Raw genomic sequence first — 24,192 nt, forward strand, 5'->3', positions numbered from 1 at the left:
GACTGCCTCTTCAAACAGCGGCCACCCCATCCCCTCCTTTCTGATCTCAATGTAATCCTCATCACAAAAACCTTGTGACTGCAAAGAAAGGAACAGAAATGGGATAGGATGGGAGAGGCAAGAGGCAGAAAGGTCCGCACAGCCCGACTGCAAAGATATGAGAACTTTGGACAAAGACTTTAAGCAGAAGAACAGCAAAAAGGAACAAAGGCAAAGGAGGTCAGTGGAAGGGGAAGGATGAGACAGAAATGAAAGAAAAGGAGAGGTCTGTGGAGTGGGGTAGAAATGAAGCGTGGTCTAGAGACGATCACAAGGAGGTTAACGTTAAGGGGGTCCAGAAAAGGAAGGATAGCAAAAAAACAAATTATATCCAGAGATGTATGGAGGTTCAAGGGTGGAAGAAAAGGCCAATGGAAGTACAAGAGGACGGAGAGGGCAGAAGTGGTAGGGAAAGCTGCAGGAGGGCAACTGAAGTGATAAAAGACAGAACTATGAGTTGAGAGATAAAGCCGCCCTCTCTCTGTCCCCCGAAAACTGTATGTATACATTTCGTATTTTGTTTCAGGATAAGATTCAGAAACAAATAAATTAAATAAAGAGAGAGTAAGCAAGAATGGTGTAAGTTGGAACGGAGGCATTGAAGAGTTGAAGCCAGTAGGAATGGAGTGTGGGTTTCCTGACACAAGAAACACGATGCCCTGAAGGATCACACGTGACGCAGGCCAAGGCGGGCAAGCCTATTCGCTAGGCCAGAGCACCGGCCATCTGCTGCACAGTTCCAGCATCTGCCTCCACTAATATCACTTTACTCTCCCCGGCCTGAAGAATGAAATGGCCGTTTCAAGCATACAAGTCGAATACAAAGGCAATTAAAAATTTAAAGACAACACGTTCGAGAATTCTCAATGTGTTGGGAAAACAACGGCAGGGTAAATGATCAGGAAGGTTCAGCAAGGAAGTGAGGGTTGGGGGTTCGGATCAAAACTTAGGCAGACGCGCATGCCAATTATCCACATTTTTAGCAGCAGAATTCTAATCATCCGCGTCGATTGTTAACTGCTCTTGGTTAACCTCAAAAATATTGCCATGATATCAGTAGCAACCGAAAGCATGCGATGGTCCACTACGGTCGTTCTGCAGAACCCCAAATCATACGGAAAAACCCGGTCACAAACTCGCATTTGCCGAAACATCTCTCCGATTGGACTTACTTCCTTTATCCTCCCTGATAATTCTCTGCCCTTGCCTGGGAAGCAATCGAGATGAAGGCGTCCCCACAATCCTATCAATGCCCGCCAACAATAATTCCAACCAATACCTAAATGTGAATGGAAGTTATTCCTTCTAAACAGTGATGGCTCCAACACTACAATATCAAAGCAGCACTTTGTATTGCGCGCAGGTGGTAGTACTATCACTGTAAAACACAAGGCCTTATCCGTTGGCAAGTATGGGTGGATGAACAAGCTGCACAATGGGCAGCAAGTGGCGGTCGGCAGGCAACGAGGCTTGTCCACAGAGGCACGCATGAGGGTTGTAGCACAGAAAGCGCTTTGCGTCAGAACAACGCTGGAAATAGCACAAACCGTTGATGCAACAAAGAAACTTTAGTCCAGTGAGTGCGATAACATGCTGTGTTATTGATACCACGTACCTGGCGCGCAATAAGCTCTTAAAAGCAAGTCAATTGGAGTTGTACTTCTCAACGCATTGTGATTATAGTAGTAAGGGAAACGTCTACAATGCAAACACAGTGGAATGTTTGACCTGCACCTTCGCTTACACCCCCGCCCTCTCCACCTTTTCCTTTATTCTCATCTCCAAGCCTCCAAATATCTTTCCTTCTCCCCACCCCATCCTCCCCCCTGTCTTCCACACTCCCCATTCTTTTCCCGAAGCCTAATCCCTTCTTTGCATTTCCTCAATGTTTTTTTAAATCAATCCACCTGCTTTCCACCTTGTATATGTAACATGTGCATGGCCCCTGAGGAAGAAACCAAATGAGAACTTTACAGTATGCGAGCGTCAAAACAAAACAGTCAATGAGGATACACGCATGTAAGCATCTTTCTTTTACGACCCACTTATCTTATCCCTCCATCAATCCATCCATCCATGCATGCAACCCCAACCATAGGTGCTGTCGATGCAGGCTCCACGCAGGGACATACATTGGTTGGTTTGCCATTGCCTTTCCATGGGTATTCCAGGCAAGAATTTGGAATTCTGCCATGTAACAGCATACAATGGCCTTCTATTTCCAAAAGGCAAAGCGGGACCTCCACCACTGAAAGCTAGCATACAGGACAGCAGACCTCTCCTCCGAAGAAAGGCACACTCATTGATGCCTGTGATGCACCAGCATGAAAGTTCATGGTCGGGTCAGGAATCATTCATGCAGACTACACGTCCGAAATATCCCATCACCCCTTGCAATCCATGAATGCACCCCAAACCAAGCAGAACTTCCGACTACCATATGAGAGCGTCGTACACACAGCCAAGGCGATAATTTTAAATGAATTTTCTAATGAGGAAAATCAACAGCAATCAACATAAAATCCATACTTTCAATCACCAGTGGCAGATCTCATAGAGAGACTGGAATTTCAATTTCTGAAATTGGAATCCTTGAAAGATGAAAGCTAAATGTGTGCATTCAACAAAAGAAAAGAAAAATCTTCCTTACATCTGCACCATGACATCATTGAGAAGTACGCCATCCACGAGCTGCGTGTACTGGCTTAAAGCATCAGCTCCGTCCAAACCAGAGGGCAATAGCGTTCGGATCTGAACCAAAGGAAGAAAGATCACAAAAGTATTTTAACACTCATGTTTACTTTGAAGTTATTGTTTCAAATTACACACTCCTTCATAAAAGGCAACATGAAGCATATACCGCATAAGAGGCTCCCTAAACATAGATTGTACGCACAAGTCAAGTCAATGCCGATGTAAAAAGGAATATTTCAGATTGCTTTCTTGATTTATTTTGCTGTCCAATGCAAAGTTTACAAATCCTTCATGATTCAGTTACCACTTGTAAAAGCGCAAAACAAGGGTTACAGCCTACAGGGCAAATAATACACAACAACATGTATTTTAAGGCCATTTTCCCTGCTAGAGCGGGGGTTAGCCTTGCGGTCCCCATGACAATCTTCTCCATTTTGCCCTATTTTCTGCATCTCTCCTTGTTAACCCCCTTGCCCGCATTTATTCTTCCACCATCTTTAGCCAAGTCTTTCTCGGTCTTCCCCGTCTTCTATTTCCTTCTACATTCATTTCCATCACTCTTCTCAACCAGTCACTTTCATCCTTCCTCAACACATGACCAAACCATCTCAACCTGTTCCCCTTCACAGCATCAATCACAGGCTCTATTCCCATCATCTTTCGCAATTCATCATTTGTCTTCCTCTCTCTCAACGATACTCCGCACATCCATCGAACCATTGGCATTTCCACCCTTTCCAACCTTCGTTGCTGCTCTACGTTCATTACCCATGTCTCGCTCCCATAAATCATAACACTTCTCACACATGCAGCATACACCTTTCCCTTCAGCTTCAACGACACTCCCCTCATCATCAGCACGCCACTCAATTCCCGAAACTTCTTCCATGCACATCTCACTCGAGCAACCGTTGCCGAGTCTGATCCACCTTCTCCATTCAGCATGTCTCCGAGGTAGCAAAATGTTTTCACACCTTCCAGCTTCACGCCGTCTCCAAGATCCAACCCAACATTTCCTCCATCTGCAGCTCCCTCTGTGCACACCTTACATTTGAATGTAGCTGCCACACTGGTTAATGACCCTCTCAGACCACTACATTTTTGATGAACCCACTCAGCGCACATTGTACACTGAATGGAGTTCACTCCGACACCCTTCCGACACACAGCACAGGGCCACTTCCCAGTTCTTTCCACCTCACCACATGCTTTACCACTTGCCATCACCTTCGTCTTTCCGATATTCACCTTCAGACCTTTTGTCTCCATACATTCCTTCCACGTGTTCATCTTTTCCTTCAGTCCATCCATACTTTCCGCAATCAACACCAGATCATCTGCATACAACAACTCCCACGGTAAACCCTCCTTTACGTTCTGAGCCAGCACCTCCATCACAGCTACAAATAGTAGTGGACTTAGTACCGACCCCTGATGCACTCCCACCTTCACCTCAAACTCACCACTGTTCCCGTCCTTCGTCCTTACAGCTGTGCGCGCTCTTTTGTACATTGCCATCACTACTCTGATCAACCATTCCTCCACTCCTAACTTCCTCAATGCCCATGTCAATACTTTGCGTGGAACCCAATCGAATGCTTTCTCCAGATCAACAAACCCAAGAAACAACTTCTTCCTCTTCTCCATGTACTTCTCCTGCAACTGCCTCACAATGAAAAGCGCGTCTGTCGTTCCTCTTCCTGGCATGAATCCAAACTGCATTTCGTCGATCTTCACTTTCTTCCTTATCCTCCTCTACAACACCCTTTCCAATACCTTCATTCCATGCTCCAATAACTTTATCGCTCGGTACGAGCCACACTCCAGAGGGTCACCTTTCCCCTTGTATAGAGGGACGAGGGTACTCAGTTCCCAATTCACTGGAATGCAGCCTTCTTTCACCACCAGATTACAGATCTCTGTCATTCTCTTCACACCCCAACTTCCTGCTGCCTTCAACATATCTCCCACAACTCCCGTCGGCCCTCCCGCTTTTCTACCCTTCATTGCTTTTATCGCTTCCTCAACTTCCTTCTCAGTTATCTTCTCTGCCGGTCCTAAAACTAGGTTACTCTCTATGTTGCCATCCCATTCATTCTCTGTATTCAACAGCATTTCCATATATCTTTTCCATTTTCCTTTAATTCCATCTGGGTCGACAACGATTTGTCCCACTTCATCCTTCAAGCAACTCACCCCCATCACATCACACCTCTTTTTCGCTATCTGCTTTGCAATCCTGAATACTGCTTTCTGACACTCTTCCGAATCCAAGCGTTCTCCGAACATTTTCCTACATGCCTCCTGCGCCTTTGCTACCTCTTTCTTTGCAGCCTTCCTGGCTGCCTTATAATTTTCATGCTCTGCTGTTTCTGCTCCCGTACCCTTCGCCTTCTGCCACTCCTTGAACTTCTTCCTCTTCTCGTCAATCCTCTTTCCAACTTCATCATCCCACCACCATGTTTCCGAGTGCCTCGGTGGTCCTTTTGTCCATCCACATACCTCACCAACGGCTCCCAACAGACTAGCTTTCATTGACATCCAACCACTACCACCACAACCACAGGGCAAATAATGATAGCAGATATTTGTTTCGGACAGTGATGTTATGGAATGGCATTTGATTATGATGGAGAGGTGAGTGGCAAAGAAGAAGAACACCTACAATCCCGAGACAGTTGGGCTTTAAGCACCTCCCACTAGAATGCCGTGATGTCATCCAGCATGATGAAGTCTGACAAAAGTCAACTTTTGACTGGGCCAAACAGAATAAAGTACAATTAGATACCATAAGCGTAATTGTAAGACTAATTATGCCAACAGCGTTTGATGATGAAGCACAAAATGGTGAGAGATGAGATAGGAAACGACAGAAACCATAATATCTGTTCTATTAGAGCTGTTTGCCTGTTTCAGGTTTGAAACCCCAAAAAATCGATTTTTATTTTATTTTTATTTATTTATTTTTCTTAAATCACTCGATCGTATCCAAGCCTCTGTAGCTATGTGAAAGGGAATATTAACCCCATTCAACCTCAACCCCATTCCTTTGTGGGCGTAGGGAAATATTTTAGGTCCCCGCAAAAAAAATAAAAAATTGAGCGGGCAACACCGGGTACCCCTGCCATTTATTTATATAGATAATATTAAAAATAATAAATAGAGAGTTAACAGAACACCTTACCCCATGTAGTCCTGAGAAAACGGCATGGGAAGAGTCTTTTAAACTCTTGCTTGCGTTTCCGAGTACAATCTATATTTTCACTAATTTTACGAGCCTCAATTTTGTTTGAATCTCGATATTCCCTAACATGAGAGCGCAAGCGGCATGTTTGATTGGATGAGATGGCGTAAAATGGCACAATATTTTGCCCAATTTATTGCTAAACGGCAGGTTTACCTCCGTTAATTAACTGCCTTTTAAATGTTAAATTAGTTATTTGTGCCTGCTGTTTGTGTCCTTTATGATGTCCTTAGCAACAGTACGTTCCCTGTTTGGAATGATTTTCATTTACTTGAGTTCATATTTTTTATGACATCGTTCATATTTTATTGAATGATCGTTTTAAGGCCATTATCCCCGCTAGAGCGGGGGGTTAGCCTTGCGGGCCCCATGAAAATCATGGTTCCCTGTTTGAGGCAATGTTTTTATGGCCGGATGCCCTTCCTGATGCCAACCCTTAGTCGCCTCTTACGATGAGCAGGGATACGGTGTACCTATTCTAAACCGGGGTACACACCGGAATCATTCATTCCAGCAAGCTGGTACTCAATTTGCCGACCTCGGAAGGATGAACAGGCTGAGTCAACCCCCCTGGCGTTAATTCAGTGATCGACCGGGATTCGAACTAAGGATCCTAGGGATCCCAAGCCAGCACCCTAACCGCTAAGCCAACACCAGGCAACACCAGTTCATATTTTATTGTGACGTCACATTTGCTTGCGTTCATTTACTTCATTTTGTTTCACTGTCAGACAGGCAGACTAAAATAATTATGTCACTCCTCTCTGCGCATGCACACTCGGGACGAGATTCCATACAATTTGCAAATTCAGAGCCAAAGTGCTGCTAAACTGCAGATTCATGTTTTGATTTGTGTTCTAGTGTTCAAAATATATACAGTAATTCAATTGAAATAAAGTTGTTCCTCGATCATAGACAGATGTCTGTAGACATACAGACAGACAGAGTAAACCAATTGCTTAAGCCCACATGGAGATTTGCATTGGCGTAATAATATTAATAATAATAATAATAATAATAATAATAATAATAATAATAATAATAATAGAGGTCCATACTCTTGATAGAGCTTTGGGCATTTACAAGCCGATAAATGTTTCAAGGCTAGAACCAAATGTGGACTGATCGTCACTCGGCCGCAGGATACTCAACTGAAGGCGATTTGGGTAGGAATTTGTTCATGGTCCCATCGATGTTTAATGCTTAATGGCGATGCCTACCCTTTGTGAAAGACACCACAAGATATTTAATGTCCTCTATCAACCAGTGCGGGCAGACGGCTCCTCCGGCATGACGTCATATATATGATATACTGTATATCGTGTGTATATAGATATCCAAAACGCATCATTACACAGGTCAATTACAACAAAAAAGGTCCTTGGTTAAAAGAAGAAGAAGAACAGATTGTGTAGTTAATCAGCAAGTGGCAGGACAGCTCAGTGAGGGTGTGCCCGCCGTCTAGTCTCGGGTTGAGTTAATTTCCCGAGGGAAATGGCATCAAAAGTCAGGCCTTTCTAGGCTGAACATTGTTGCATCTTCAAGTATGCTGTGCGGAGCGATTTCCAGGCATCACGTCTGCTTACACTTGCTTGAGGACAAAAGAGATGGAACTTTTAATTTTTATAACAAGGATAGTCTTCAATAATACTTTCCTTACGAGGAGTACGACAGAAGAAGAAAAAAACAAAAAAAAACAACAACAACATACCAGGCCTGGTTACATTAGCATTTTCCTACTATACTACAGCAGCAGAGCTTTTCCTAATTAATGAAAGATTTTAAGCATGAGCGGTGATTTCCTATCGAGTCAGGTGTGTATGAATGATCATAAACAGATCTCTGGCCCGAGACTTCACAGGACGAATAATCCACATAACGAGGTTTATCTTTACAATATTGTCTCTTGTTTTGTCTGGTCTTGTCTTGTCAAGGTAATCCCTTTAGCAGCTCACTCAGGAAGCTATACTGGGACAGATGGTGTCTCATGTCAAAACAGTATGTTAGAAGACAAAATAAATTAGTATGATTTTAAGCATTTCCTAGAAGGGTATTACGTGTCGTTGGCATTCACAGGTTGTACTAACAGCTAAGGCGGCGATTTTGGTCTTGACCAACGTGATGTTTCCACCAACAAATCCTGTTGTGACAAAGCGGTTACAATGAGATTAGCATAGGAATCGCCACCCTAGCTGCTAGACCTATGCCTTGTACCACTTCAAAAGATGTCAATGCAAAATCCATTAGTAACTCCTCAAACAGATGTTCTGGGTAAGCTTGGTGACAAATGCAACACATGTACATGTAACGTATACCTGATTATATATTGAAGTTGCACTATTGTCTAACTCTAAAATCCTTCAAAAACCAGAATGGCACTCGGTAGAGCGCATACCTCCGCCAGGCTGAACAGTTTATGGTTTGTATCCCACTGATAGGGCGGATCGGGATTCAGACCTAAACCAAAATCTAATTGACTTGTTCTTGTCACCTAACCAACTCGTCCACCAAGTTTCGTCCGAATCCGTCCACAACTTTTTGAGATATCCTGCTATGTATGATTTTTGGCCCGATCTCCCAATGGTGAAGATTCACTTTTTAAATTCTAGTGGCTGGATACGAATCCGGATCTTCACCAAAATCTAATCAGTTCGTCCTTGTCACATACGCTACATCTCTGCCAAATTTCTTCCGAATCCGTCCACAACTTTTTGAGATATCCTGCTTCGTATGATTTTTGGCCCGATCTCCCAATAGTGAAGATTCACTTTTAAAATTCTAGTGGCTGGATACGAATCCGGATCTTCACCAAAATCTAATCAGTTCGTCCTTGTCACATACGCTACATCTCTGCCAAATTTCTTCCGAATCCGTCCACAACTTTTTGAGATATCCTGCTTCGTATGATTTTTGGCCCGATCTCCCAATAGTGAAGATTCACTTTTAAAATTCTAGTGGCTGGATACGAATCCGGATCTTCACGAAAATCTAATCATTTCGTCCTTGTCATATACGCTACATCTCTGCCAAATTTCTTCCGAATCCGTCCACAACTTTTTGAGATATCCTGCTACGTATAATTTTTGGCCCTATCTCCCAATGGTGAAGATTCACTTAAAAAATTCTTGTAGCCGGATCCGAATCCGGATCTTTACCAAAATCTAATCATTTCGTCCTTGTCACATACGCTACATCTCTGCCAAATTTCTTCCGAATCCGTCCACAACTTTTTGAGATATCCTGCTACGTATCATTTTTGGCCCTATCTCCCAATGGTGAAGATTCACTTAAAAAATTCTTGTAGCCGGATCCGGATCCGGATCTTCACCAAAATCTAATCATTTCGCACCTTGACACATACGCTACATCTCTGCCAAATTTCTTCCGAATCCGTCCACAACTTTTTGAGATATCCTGCTAGGTATCATTTTTGGCCCTATCTCCCAATGGTGAAGATTCACTTAAAAAATTCTAGTAGCCGGATACGAATCCGGATCTTCACCAAAATCTAATCATTTCGTCCTTGTCACATACGCTACATCTCTGACAAATTTCTTCCGAATCTGTCCACAACTTTTTGAGATATCCTGCTAGGTATCATTTTTGGCCGTAACTCCCAATGGTGAAGATTCACTTTAAAAATTCTAGTAGCCGGATACGAATCCGGATCTTCACCAAAATCTAATCATTTCGTCCTTGTCACATACGCTACATCTCTGACAAATTTCTTCCGAATCTGTCCACAACTTTTTGAGATATCCTGCTAGGTATCATTTTTGGCCGTAACTCCCAATGGTGAAGATTCACTTTAAAAATTCTAGTAGCCGGATACGAATCCGGATCTTCACCAAAATCTAATCATTTCGTCCTTGTCACATACGCTACATCTCTGCCAAATTTCTTCCGAATCCGTCCACAACTTTTTGAGATATCCTGCTTCGTATGATTCTTGGCCCGATCTCCCAATGGTGAAGATTCACTTTAAAAATTCTATTGGCTGGATACGAATCCGGATCTTCACGAAAATCGAATCATTTCGTCCTTGTCACATACACTACATCTCTGCCAAATTTCTTCCGAATCCGTCCACAACTTTTTGAGATATCCTGCTAGGTATCATTTTTGGCCCAATCTCCCAATGGTGAAGATTCACTTAAAAAATTCTTGTAGCCGGATCCGAATCCGGATCTTTACCAAAATCTAATCATTTCGTCATTGTCACATACGCTACATCTCTGCCAAATTTCTTCCGAATCCGTCCACAACTTTTTGAAATATCCTGCTCCGTATAATTTTTGGCCCTATCTCCCAATGGTGAAGATTCACTTAAAAAATTCTTGTAGCCGGATCCGAATCCGGATCTTCACCAAAATCTAATCATTTCGCACCTTGACACATACGCTACATCTCTGCCAAATTTCTTCCGAATCCGTCCACAACTTTTTGAGATATCCTGCTCCGTATAATTTTTGGCCCTATCTCCCAATGGTGAAGATTCACTTAAAAAATTCTTGTAGCCGGATCCGAATCCGGATCTTCACCAAAATCTAATCATTTCGCACCTTGACACATACGCTACATCTCTGCCAAATTTCTTCCGAATCCGTCCACAACTTTTTGAGATATCCTGCTTGGTATCATTTTTGGCCCAATCTCCCAATGGTGAAGATTCACTTAAAAAATTCTTGTAACCGGATACGAATCCGGATCTTTACCAAAATCTAATCATTTCGCACCTTGACACATACGCTACATCTCTGCCAAATTTCTTCCGAATCCGTCAACAACTTTTTGAGATATCTTGTTGACAAACAGACAAACAAGCAGACAGGGGTGAAAACATAACCTCCATCCACCTTTGGTGGCGGAGGTAACTATAGTTTCATGGTCCAAGTATCCATGACCATGAAACCGAGACCATGATCATGACCATGATCCATGACCACGAGCCAATGAAGGAAGAAAGGTAAAGTGCAGTCCAATTAAATTAACATCCCAAAACAATCCATGAGCTCTCTACGATGGCTTATGGTACATGTTCATGGTAGCGGTGATGAGCAAGCCGTGCTGTAATCAAATAGGTAAACCGTACACTCAAAACACTTTCACATCCGTGACATGCGGTAGGCCTCGTTTAATCATGCCATCATGTTAGTCTTACAAGTCCGTAATGGAAAAGAATGAAACCTTTTTATTTTATTTTATAAGCCGAGCCGTTGCTTATGTGAAGGAAAGTTCCAGCTCTGCGCACTTACGTCATAGTCAGCATTCTATCAGGCACGACATGCTGGTGGGCACGAGTCATTATTTCCCAGCAAAAGGACGCGATAACAAAAGGCTCTTAACCACATGTCTTCTCAACCATATGGGAACATGAAATATGATTTATTAGATAAATAATGATGCAATCCAATTTGGTGAAGCACAAACATGAATACGAAATGCAGTCGTTTACTCATGATTGCGGCACCCGACTGCCGATGTGCATCGTTGCTGCAGCCGTGGCGATGGCGCGAGTGCAGCGCGCAGTTTCGTGCAATGCAATGTTACTCGACTTACTGAACCCCCAGGCCGCTCATCCAGGATGCACAACCTTGATTAGTTAAATCAATGTACGAGCAAGAATGGACGGAATAACTTTCAATGAAATATATCGAATCCTAAAATATATATTACATATAATCGGCTAATGCTGTCTTTGTATTTCTCACCCTGAAACACGGAAATGGTCCTCAGAGAGAAGTTTTTAAGTAAAAGCTGTTCCAAATTAATCCAAACCTGTGGGGAAATATTCACATTATTCACAAATAATCACACCGAGCTCGTCTTCACGCTGTTGAAAGCAAAGCTTTCAGATTCATTGGAATCTCCCGTGATGAAGCTAACTCCGAGGGCCTTTCACTCACTCACCGCAGGCAGGTAGGTGGTCTTTCTGTCTTCTACCGACTCCTCTCCGGCCTTGTCCCCCCCCAGCTCTGTCTGTGCCCTGTCCCCCTAATATTCCTACAGGTCGCACAAGATCTGCCTGCAACCCTCTTATGGTTAAACTGCCGAAATCTCGGCTCTCTGCTCACCTTCACTCCTTCATTCCCCTTTTCTCCCGGCTCTGGAACAAACTCCCACACTCCCTTCAATCCCAGTCCTCCCTCCAGTCTATCTATAATGCCAGTAATCTCTGTGTGTGTGTGTGTGTGTGTGTGTGTGTGTGTGTGTGTGTGTGTGTGTGTGTGTGTGTGTGTGTGTGTGTGTGTATGTCTGTGTGTTTGTCTGTGACCGCTGTTTCTCGACAACCACGGGTCCGATATACTTTAAACTTGCCAGGTATATTGCTGGGGACCCGAGAATGTGCCTTTTCAAGGTTTCATATTAATCGGACAAGTAGTTACCGAGCTATGTCCAAAAAACGATTCAACCAATCAGAGAGCAGCGAGCTATCACGTGTGCCGAACGTGCCAAACAGACTCTGCCTCGGACGGCACATTTGAGAGCGTATTCATTTATTTCACGTTGGCAAACTATGTTGGCGTTCAACTATGTTTTAAAACTAATTAAAACTAATTTGCGATTCTTTCGCTTTCCTGCGCGTTTGTGCACGCTATGGCGATTTCTTTACCAAACTCCGCAAGCCGTTCGCTTTGGACCAAACCATTTCATGTAAATAGAGGGGGGGGATATAATTTTAGATATATATATAGTACGGGCATGCCCTAGTTTCTTTAAAACAGCTGTTCACCACCATCTCTTATCTTCCCCCATCCAAAACCTTGATCTTTTCTACCCCCGTTAATTCACCCCAAATCCACTTTTTTGGGAAATACCGACTTCTTTCTTTCCTGGAAGTTCTAGCAGTGTCCATGTGTTTTATACCTTTCCCACCTGCCCCGTCCCCACCTTCCCATGCCTCCTCCCCCAAGCCCTCCCCCTCCCACAGATCTCCCAATGTCCCTGCTCTCTGTTGTTGTAGTTGTGCGCTTCCCTCTCTCTCCACATCTTGTCTCCCACTCCCTTTATTGTATGTTTTGTGTCCGTTTTTTTTTTGTGATTGATGTTAGCTCTTACACAAGCCTCGATCTTGTATGCAAAAAAAAGGAAAAACACATTAAAAAATAAATAAATTCACTGACCAAAAAAATAATAATTGAAGGTGGGCAGTGTATAGGCAACAAATCGCTGCTTCGATCGCTCCCCAAAAAATTTGCTGTTAATAAATATGTAGGTTAACATTTTTGAGCTATTTAAAGGAGTGCAATAATAAAAGTCTTCCTTTTTAAAATCTGTTTTACATTGTGGTATTTTTACCACAGGCTCTGCTAGTATGTAGTATTTTACCATATCTAGTTAGCAAAGCTCAAAGCAGCTCACACCAGACATCATCTGGCTCATTACGCGTGACACGCGTTACATTTCGGAGACGATTTTCAGGGATTAATTGAAATTGCACCCTGGAAAAGAGTATTAGTATGTTTCGCCACATATAGTACCCGATAGGACCATCCTTTTAAATAGTGCGGAAGCAAATGGACGATCGGCTGCCCTTTCTACCGTAACGCTTTAGCTGTCATGCATGTTGCAGCAAGATGATTCACAAGTTTAGAAGTTCCGAATTTGCTGCACATTTTCTGTCATGTGAATGGCTTATCCTCAATAACCAAGCAGAACAATTTGGCAATGCGAGGAAGAATGCTCAGCACCTCTATGTGTACTGTGTGCTCCACTTTTGTGGTGCACACCGATGTTGTTGTCCATGGTGTTAAGGACATTAACATCAAGTACAGGATTAAGGTTCCTTTTCAAACATAGTCTCGACAAACGTAGTTGTGCTAGTTAGGGCGTAACATATCGCAGCACCGTGGGGATACCAGGCCGCAGATCTTTTTGAAGACGATGACCAAGGACATTTGCATTGAGGTTTCCCTGTGGGAAACATTTGCTCGATATTGAACAACCGATGCGCACGGTCAAGTTGACGGTCAAGGGCTCCGATGGCCGAGACCAGATGACTTTTTTTTAAATCAGAGCTCAGAAGAAATCAGAGGATGAGTTCACAACGGGTGTTTCACGTGGACTCTGATGGAAGAAGCAATGGCAACACGTACTTCACTTACTCTGATCTCGGAAAGGGGTTGTACATGGGGATGGGGGACGGGAGTGGGGAAGCGGATTCTGTGAAGTCCCTGGTGAGGCCCACGATAATGAGCACGCGTATTGCGACGATTGATCAAAATCCAGGAGACTCTTTGCTGCTGTGTAGCAACTAATGTCAGAGGTGACAGCAACACATGTCACATGTGACGACATGAGAATACATTACCGAATCCGTCGACGAATGTGGCCCTTTGGACAATGTAGGCTACAAAATAGAATGTAGAGTTGGTGAGGAAATGCAGGCATGGAAAACTGCCATGGATGATGATGACGTCACGGCGATCATGCCATAGTCCAAGCCAGGAGAAGCACACGAGCTCTCAGCCGATAGTCTGCAGATAAATACAAGGAATTGAGGTCTTTTTTTCCAATATGAGGTGTGAAATTTCCTGCAGAGGTGTTGTTGATGGTGGTGGTGGTGGTGGTGGTGGTGGTGGTGGAGGTGTTGTTGTTGTTGGTGTTGGTGATGCTGTTGATGGTGGTGGTGGTGATGGTGTTGTTGATGGTGGTGGTGGTGGTGTTGTTGTTGATGGTGGTGGTGGTGTTGTTGGTGGTGGTGGAGGTGGTGTTTTTGATGGTGGTGGTGGTGTTGTTGATGGTGGTGGTGTTCTTGATGGTGGTGGTGGTGGTGTTGCTGATGGTGGTGTTGTTGATGGTGGTGGTGTTGTTGATGGTGGTGGTGTTGTTGATGGTGGTGGTGGTGGTGTTGGTATTAGTGATGGTGGTGGTGGTGCTGTTGATGGTGGTGGTGGTGGTAATGGTGGTGTTGGTGGTGGTATTGTTGATGGTGGTGGTGTTGTTGATGGTGGTGGTGTTGTTATTGGTGATGGTGGTGGTGGTGATGGTGGTGTTGTTATTGGTGATGGTGGTGGTGGTGGTGGTGATGGTGGTGTTGTTCATGTTGATGGTGTTGTTGATGGTGGTGGTGGTGGTGGTGTTGTTGATGGTGGTGGTGGTGTTGTTGGTGGTGGTGGAGGTGGTGTTTTTGATGGTGGTGGTGGTGTTGTTGATGGTGGTGGTGTTCTTGATGGTGGTGGTGGTGGTGTTGCTGATGGTGGTGTTGTTGATGGTGGTGGTGTTGTTGATGGTGGTGGTGGTATTGGTGATGGTGGTGGTGGTGCTGTTGATGGTGGTGGTGGTGGTGGTGATGGTGGTGTTGTTGTTGGTGGTGGTGTTGTTGATGGTGGTGTTGTTGTTGTTGATGGTGGTGGTGTTGTTATTGGTGGTGTTGTTGTTGATGGTGGTGGTGTTGTTATTGGTGATGGTGGTGGTGATGGTGGTGTTGTTATTGGTGATGGTGGTGGTGGTGGTGGTGATGGTGGTGTTGTTCATGGTGGTGGTGTTGTTGATGGTGATGGTGGTGGTGGTGGTATTGGTGATGGTAGTGGTGGTGCTGTTGATGGTGGTGGTGGTGGTGATGGTGGTGTTGTTGATGGTGGTGGTGTTGTTGATGGTGGTGGTGTTGTTGATGGTGATGGTGTTGTTGATGGTGGTGGTGTTGGTGGTGGTGTTGTTGATGGTTCTGGTGGTGGTGGTGTTGTTGATGGCGGTGGTGGTGGTAGTGGTGATGGTGGTGTTGTTCATGGTGGTGGTGTTGTTGATGGTGATGGTGGTGGTGGTGGTATTGGTGATGGTAGTGGTGGTGCTGTTGATGGTGGTGGTGGTGGTGATGGTGGTGTTGTTGATGGTGGTGGTGTTGTTGATGGTGGTGGTGTTGTTATTGATGGTGGTGGTGGTGGTGTTGTTGGTGATGGTGGTGGTGGTGGTGCTGTTGATGGTGGTGGTGGTGTTGTTGATGGTGGTGGTGTTGTTGATGGTGGTGGTGTTGTTGATGGTGATGTTGTTGATGGTGGTGGTGGTGTTGTTGATGGTGGTGGTGTTGTTGATGGTGGTGGTGTTGTTGGTGGTGGTGGTGGTGGTGGTGTTGGTGATGGTGGTGGTGGTGGTGCTGTTGATGGTGGTGGTGGTGGTGGTGATGGTGGTGGTGTTGTTGATGGTGGTGGTGTTGGTGGTGGTGTTGTTGATGGTTCTGGTGGTGGTGGTGTTGTTGATGGCGGTGGTGGTGGTAGTGGTGAAGACACGAGAACGAATGTAATGAAGTCATTCAGCCGTAGTATCTTGACAAGGCCAGAACCAACATGGTCATTGTAGCCATTTTATATTTTATAATCAAAATTACTTCGACGACGGCAATGTTATTCGGAAGTCTTGTGATTGCAAACACTTTGAACGAACCGAGCTCCAAGCACTGACGTCACCGTCGAATCGGTTCACCAGCCTTTCAAGCTCAAACGGCGACCAATGACAGAACGTGCTTGGAATACGTTGCGATTTAAAATCCGAAGCATCGGATTGTGTCAGATGACATCATATTATAAAAACGTTTAAAAGCAAAAATAACGTTGCTAACAGCCGCCTGGGAACCTTCTCCGTGCTTCCAGGAACAAGCGAAGGAAACGCGCGTCAAAACACCGACGAAACAGATCGTATTTTAATTATTCTCTACATTCAGGCTTCTACCAGGCCTTCGCCGTCGCCATGGAAACCGGCGCGCCGAGATTCGGTACTCGGGCAATAAATAAATAAATAAATACACCAAATACGTGCGAAGACGACATGGTGTGAGTCGTGAATAATGTACAATAATACAATGTACAATAATATAATGTACAATAATATAATGTACAATAATATAATGTACAATAATATAATGTACAATAATATAATGTACAATAATATAATGTACAATAATACAATGTACAATAATACAATGTACAATAATACAATGTACAATAATACAATGTACAATAATATAATGTACAATAATATAATGTACAATAATACAATGTACAATAATACAATGTACAATAATATAATGTACAATAATATAATGTACAAAGCTCACCCAGGCGGAGAGAGGACTCGTGAGGAAGCGCTGCAGCTGCTGGTACGAGGTCTCCTGGTCGGTTTCGGCCATTGTGCGCGTCTTCCTCCACCTCCTTCTTTTTTGGTAACCACGGTAGTGCGATTCAGATCCTCTTCCTCCTCGACCTGCTCACTCCCCCCTTTCCTCGCTCGTCGTCCCGGGGATCAATGCCCTGTCACTCCGCCCGGGAGGCGTCCTCGAGCCCATGAGCCGACGGAAAAACGCCCGGGATCCAATGATAATTCATATACCGGGATAAAATCCGGCAGCGGTAGTTATTGATGACGATAAGAAGCAAAACTAGCGAGAAGCGAGAAGCGAGAAGCGCGCTTACGTTACGTGTAGAGTAATGAAAACCCAAGGCAGAATGAAGGGATTAAAGGCGCCTTGAGGAAGAACGGGCCCAGTTTGACCGCCGGTCCAAACCCCTCACCATAGCCCTCGGTGTCACCCTACCCGCTACTAACAGTTCGCACGTTTTAACCTCCAAGTCGATAACGGCCATGGACACGCCCATTCGTCTCCCCCGCCCATTCCTTCTCTCCATTTGAGCGTTCAAGCCCCGACACGAACTGCCCCCTGCAGGCGAATTCCAAGGATGGTGCCCGTTCCATTTCCCCCAAATTAGCATATTTTCGTGTATCTTGTAATACCCTCCCACCGAGAATGGCCATCCATGCACCTTTACACAGACAATCCGGGTTCCTCCTGCGTTAAGACACCCTGACCCAGTATGCACCCAGTATGCCTATAATTCTCATATCCGAATCCATATTCAGATCTTCACCAAAATCGAATCTGTTTGTCCTTGTCAGACACCCAACCGGTTCACCAAGTTTCGTCCAAATCCATCTACAACTTTTTGAGATATCTTGCTATGTATCATTTTTGGCCAGATCTCACAATGGTGAAGAATCACTTTAAAAATTCTACTTGCTGAATCCGAATCCAGATCTTCACCAAAATTGAATCGATTCTTCCTTGTCACATACACAACCTGTCCACCAAGTTTCGTCTAAATCCGTCCACAACTTTTTGAGATATCCCGCAATGTATCGTTTTTGGCCCTATATCTCCAAATGGTGAGGAATCAGTTAAAAATTAAATAATTCTCATATTCGAATCCATATTCAGATCTTCACCAAAATCGAATCGATTTTTCCTTGTCACACACCCAACCGGTTCACCATGTTTCGTCCAAATCCATCCACAACTTTATGAAATATCCTGCTATGTATCATTTTTGGCCAGATCTCCCAATGGTGAAGAATCACTTCAAAAATTCTACTCGCTGAATCCGAATCCAGATCTTCACCAAAATCGAATATATTAGTCCTTATCAGACACCCAACCGGTTCACCAAGTTTCGTCCAAATCCATCCACAACTTTTTGAGATATCCTGCTATGTATCATTTTTGGCCAGATCTGCCAATGGTGAAGAATCACTTCAAAAATTCTACTCGCTGTATCCGAATCCAGATCTTCACCAAAATTGAATCGATTCTTCCTTGTCACACACACAACCTGTCCACCAAGTTTCGTTTAAATCCGTCCACAACTTTTTGAGATATCCTGCTATGTATCGTTTTTGGCCCGATCTCCCAATGGTGAAGAATCACTTTAAAATTCTAGTAGCCGGATCCGGATCTTCACCAAAATCTAATAATTTCGTCCTTGTCACATCCGCTACATCTCTGCCAAATTTCGTCCGAATCTGTCCATAAATTTTTGAGATATTTTGTTCACAATCAGACAGACAGGGGTGAAAACATAAACCTTCGTCCACCTTTGTTGGCGAAGTTAACAACTGCTGCACAACACTTCTGTAATTTCTCTGACTTCCTTCTTGTGTGTTTACCTGTAGAGGGTTCCCCGTGCCACAGCTCGGTTTTCCCGACTACGGGATTGTTGGGGTATTGATGAAATCGATTTCCAGCAATTTTATAATGGCCATCAGTAGTACAGCCCTATTGTTATTAATTAATACATGATTATCTCGTGCGATCTTTTGATCTTGTTGTGCGAGTCACCTGCTGTGGCTTCACCCTATTGTCTAATGTAAACTTTGTTTTGGTAGTGGAATTCCCGAGTTTAATCATGCTTTTATCGTGTTATGACCACACATTGTCCATGACGTCATACGTTATCATCCGCACCGCATTGATCACGTAGAGGGAGGAGCTAGCAAAGTGGGTGGAGTCTATGACCTTTTAAAATGGCGAATTTATCGAACCCTAATTACACTCGCCAGAGGAGAGGGTATTGCATTTGAGTCTGTTTGTCCGCACAGAATAAATATGATTTTCTCTGCAACCGTTGCTCCGATTGACAGGAAATTTTCACCATAGATGCAACTCCACCTGTAGAATTTTAAAATGATAATTATGACGTCATAGGTCACGTGGTTCGGCCGCCATCTTGGAAAAATCGGAAAACTTTGCACCTCTATATCTCCGAAAGTGCTGAATAGAAAAAATTGAGACATGGCTCATTGTAAAGCACTCTCCATGGGGAATAAAATATGTTAATGATGATGTCACAGGTACCTCCATTATGACGTCATAATTTGACAAGTACAAAACTTTTCCATCAAGATGAAATTTCTTGAGCATAATCTAGGAATAAATTAGTGGAGAAAAAAATAATGATGACGTCATCGGTAGCGTGGTTCGGTCGCCATTTTTGTTTTAACACAAAAGCCTTAAAAACCACTGAAAACACATCCTGGCGAGGGTTTGCAATCTGATTGCTCTTTCTTGTTATATATATTTTTGCGGGGTTGACACATTCAAATGCAATGTCCGAGTGATTTCGTGGTACTGTCGATACCTAAGAGCTGAAGTCTGTAACAGATTAATGAAATTTTCCAAGTGCAGTATCCCAAAAATGTTCCAGATGTGCAAATAAGGCGTTCAAGCAAAATTGCATTTCTACGTCATAGAAATCGTGTGTTCGTCAAGGCTCGATATCCCTCTGACCTTTAACCTTAAGCCTGGCGTTGGCTTTACGGTAAAGGTGGCTGGATTAAGATCACGTGGTCTTGATTTCAAGTCCCTGTCGACCGTTGAATGAACACCAGGTGCGTTGACACTTGGCTCAGCCTGTCATCCCTCCGAGGTCGACAAACAAAATGAGCTCCAGCTTACTGCAGGGGGCACTGCATCAGCGGCACCTCGTTTTGCCTTGTCTTGTTTTACCTACACGAAGTCGGTGTGTTGTATGTAAGGAAGGCTTTCTGACGCTCCACAATGATAAACAAGTCAAAGTTGGGGTGGGGGCCATTATGTATGCAGTACAGAACACCTGCGCTGGTGAGTCACGCAGAAACACGGCCGTGGATTGATTACTTTACGTAGGGGGGGATTTGATAATGAAAGGCTTCTAAAGTCCATATTAACTGATTATACTTTCGTTATCAATGTAGCGACTGATAGCGTTTTATATGCAGACGTTATTTTGTTACCTCCACCACCAAAGGTGAATTAAGGTTATGTTTTCACCCCTATCTGTGAACAAAATATCTCAAAAATTTGTGGACGGATTCGGACAAACTTTGGCAGAGATGTAGCGTATGTGACAAGGACGAAATGATAAGATTTTGGTGAAGATTCGGATCCGGATCCGGCTACTAGAATTTTTAAAGTGATTATTCACCATTGGGAGATAGGGCCAAAAACGATACCTAGCAGGATATCTCAAAAAGTTGTGGACGGATTTGGACGAAACTTGTTGGACTGGTTGTGTATGTGACAAGGAAAAATCGATTCGATTTTGGTGAAGATCCGGATCCAGATCCAGCTAGTAGAATTTTAAAAGTGATTCTTCACCATTGAGTGAAATGGCCAAAAAATGATACATAGCAGGATATCTCAAAAAGTTGTGGACGGATTTGGACGAAACTTGGTGGACAGGTTGTGTGTGTGACAAGGAATAATCGATTCGATTTTGGTGAAGATCGGATATAAGAATTATTTGATTTTTAAAGTGATTCTTCACTATTGAGTGATATGGCCAACCAGGTGGAGGTATGCTCTCTACTGAGTGCCGTTCTAGTTGGTGCTGTTGTTGGCGAATGCATACTGGACTGGAATTGAATTCCGAATCCAGCCCACTGGTTGCATCATTATTGAGGCACGGATGATGCAGTGCACCTGCACATTCGGGATCGATTTATTTATCAGAGTGCCGGTGATAGCTTGCCTATGCTTCATGAAGGACGCCGTGCATGTGTTTTTTGTATACAGAGTTGAGGCTCGTGGAAGAGCTAGGGCACAGCATAAGAAAAGGAACAGGAGAAAGATGCTAACAGCAGGGCCGAGGGAGAAAATAGATGGAGACGGACAACAAGAGATGCACAGGTAAGGTTGAGGGTTAGGGAGAATGCAGATGGCGGATACAAAATGGATACAGAAGCGAAATTTGGGAAGGAGGTTAACGGGTGTAGAAAAGATCATGGTTTCTGATGGGGGATGATCTGAGATGGTGGTGAACAGCTGTCAGTTCAACATCCATCCGAGGGACACATTGATGCATCGGCATGCCTGTGAACACCAGGATGACAGTTTATAGCTGGGTTGAGATTCAAACCCGGGTTAGACACCTCGGAGGCGAGTGCGCGCATACGTACCAGCCTCGTAGAGTTAAAATCAGTCATGGTAAAACTACAGGTGTCACATCAACAAAATATTGCCATTGCTAAACGATCAAAATTCCAATAAAAAAAAACAAACACCACTGGATTCTATTGTTTTTTTTTCATTGTAACAATAAAACACAGCACTGTCCTATAAACATTGTGTCCAAGATGGAAAGCTATACACTACTTCAGTACTGTTGGCCGGTATCTTACAAGGGGTAACTATTTTGTTACAAACTACAGATTCTTAAATTAGAACAGCACTCCTTCCATTCAAAAGATGTTCAATGTGCAGAGCATGGCAACGTAGCGTCCGTCCGGCTATCGAGGGAGAACCGCTGGGCGCAGGTGAGCAGCGAAGGCCATGTGGTCGGTGCAGCACTGCTGGTGAAAGCATCACCTATTCGATAAAAATCAAAATGTAAATCAGATGGTGTGGACGTAAGGTCTCTGAATGACGGGCAAACACCACTTGCGGTGTGAAAACGTGACGACCCCGTTTCTCGGGGAAAAGGTCTTTTACACCTGTGTCTCACGAACAGTCGAGCGGCCTCGAAATACGAATTATCCGTGAATAAAGCACATTTTTGGTGCCACTTCAAGACAGAAAGTAACGCTGTTTGTTCAGGAATCAGAACGGATATCCATTTCAAACGCTTGGTCTCACCTCCTTGTACAATGTACAAGTCTCAAAATTGAAGGCTACCTAGGCCATCACGGATGCATTTGCACAGCAGCTGCCTCAAACGGATGCGTCGATTGATTATTCTGACCTCAGCGACCGGTCACTCGTCGATGCACGAATGGAGCGCGACTTTGCTTTCCAAGCTGTGAGCGTTCTTTTGCCGCGGCAAATCACAACGCGCTCGTTCCATCGTGATTGTATCATCCTGGATTTTAAACCTGAGATATCTTTTAAGTACTAAAGGCAAGATATTCGGCGGTTTTCATTCGACAAGGGGCCCCACAATGAATGTACTGTTTAAAAAAAATAAATAAATAAAAAATAACAAACAAGCTTCCGAACATCGCAAGGCGATGTCGAAGGGGTTTCCCTCGCTTGCTGAATTCGTTGTCGGTGACGAGTGAAAACAAGGCAGCACCAACAACGGCTGAATGAAAAAAAAAGAGTTGGGGGGCGTTTCACCTGTTGCAGGTAAAAATGCTGGTCCCAAAACACAACCCAACCTAATGTTAATGATGGCCCAGTCAAACTATTTTAACAAAACAGAAAAAAAAACCTCACTTATTCCTGCCCCCCTTTCCTCCGCGTACCCCGCAAACTTGAAAAATCCATCTGACCTTTCTCTCTTCCCCAAACAGTCGTGGCATGACAATAAGATAAAAGTACAATGACCAATTAAGTATCGCTTGAGGAAGTGGGAGGCGCGGGGGAATTGTCTTGGGAAAAAATAATTCAGCAGTGTTTTTTACGTTTTCACAGGAACAGAAGAAACAAAAGCTGACCCACATTTAACCCTGAGTAGTTCATCATCTGATAGAAAAAAAACAACCAAAGCAATGAAAGCCATTCATTCCTGGGAAGGAATGATTTGTCGCTGGTCCAGAAGCTTCCATGAGGAGCAGACGTACTGAAGGTACAAGGATGGCCCGTAGGTAAATATGCAGGTTCAGCTTCGGAGAACAGGACGTCCGTGTCACATACAACTGCATTCCAGCGCAGTGCAGGTTCTTAAGAAGGCAGGTGGACCAAGGTCGATTATGCCTCCAATTGCTGTCTTTTGGCCGAAGACATCTCAATGTTGTTTGGTTTTACACTTTCCTTTTCCTCCATCTTTTCTTCTTCTTCTTCTTCATCAGCCTCATCTTCTTCTTCCTCGTCTTCTTCTTCTTCCTCCTCCTCCTCCTCCTCCTCTTCCTCCTCCTCCTCTTCCATTCTCTCGTCCTCCTCTTCCATTCTCTCTTCCTCCTCTTCCATTCTCTCTTCCTCCTCATCCAGATGGTCCACAAGTCTCGTGTTTTTCTGCAAAGGCAAACATTTAATGCCACAGCACTTCATTACGTCTATCAATGTCGATGTGAACCTGCGCTCTAATAACAGCAGTAGCTTCAATGTACACTGAAGAGAAATTAGGGAAAGCTCAGGCTCAGATAGATTTACATGTGGCATGTTCTACAAAAACATTCACCCCCTTCTGTTAAATGACATCATTACCCTGCAAGCTTCATGGGTAAGCTAGCTTACAATATTGCATGTAATAGTTCAGCATTTTCCAGCTTACATGTTGGAATAGTACAAAACAGGAGTGAGCTTAGCAGAAATAAATATGCATATACTTGGAAGCGTTTACGCTTATGCACCTGTGATTACAGATAGTCTGGAGGGCCAACAGGTAGCTAAGAGGTGTATAGCCTGGGTTTGTATCTCGACCCAGCTATAAAGTGTCACCCTGATGTTTCGCATGTAAGGCAATGATGGATCAGTTGTGCGTGTCATCCATCGGAAGCACGTCAAGCCGGAGGACCTGTCTGCTAGCACTGGTCCT

The 24,192-nt window shown here is 44.0% G+C and overlaps 2 protein-coding genes across 8 annotated transcripts in view; both read right to left on the bottom strand.

Moving 5' to 3' along the window:
* LOC137426725 (girdin-like) overlaps positions 1-17,704 on the bottom strand; it is a 193,566-nt gene extending 175,862 nt beyond the window's left edge. For 2 of the 4 annotated variants that reach the window (XM_078779084.1, XM_078779082.1), the window contains exons 1-2: positions 17,028-17,702; positions 2,690-2,790 (exon numbers count right to left, since the gene is read on the bottom strand). In XM_078779084.1, the coding sequence (XP_078635210.1) occupies positions 2,690-2,790; positions 17,028-17,099 (173 nt within the window). In that variant the 5' untranslated portion in view covers positions 17,100-17,702. Of the gene's footprint in view, positions 1-2,689; positions 2,791-17,027 lie in introns of all 4 variants that reach the window. The other 2 variants (XM_078779085.1, XM_078779083.1) reach the window with 2 other exon arrangements.
* A 4,080-nt stretch (positions 17,705-21,784) lies between these two features.
* Positions 21,785-24,192, bottom strand: part of LOC137426724 (serine/threonine-protein phosphatase 4 regulatory subunit 3) — a 72,588-nt gene continuing 70,180 nt past the window's right edge. For all 4 annotated transcript variants that reach the window (XM_068115537.2, XM_068115538.2, XM_078779086.1 and 1 more), the window contains one exon: positions 21,785-23,669. In XM_068115537.2, the coding sequence (XP_067971638.1) occupies positions 23,406-23,669 (264 nt within the window). In that variant the 3' untranslated portion in view covers positions 21,785-23,405. The remainder of the gene's footprint in view (positions 23,670-24,192) is intronic.

Source organism: Myxine glutinosa, chromosome 5, assembly GCF_964187855.1.
Source record: "Myxine glutinosa chromosome 5, kmMyxGlut1.1, whole genome shotgun sequence".
Classification (NCBI taxonomy): Eukaryota; Metazoa; Chordata; class Myxini; order Myxiniformes; family Myxinidae; genus Myxine; species Myxine glutinosa.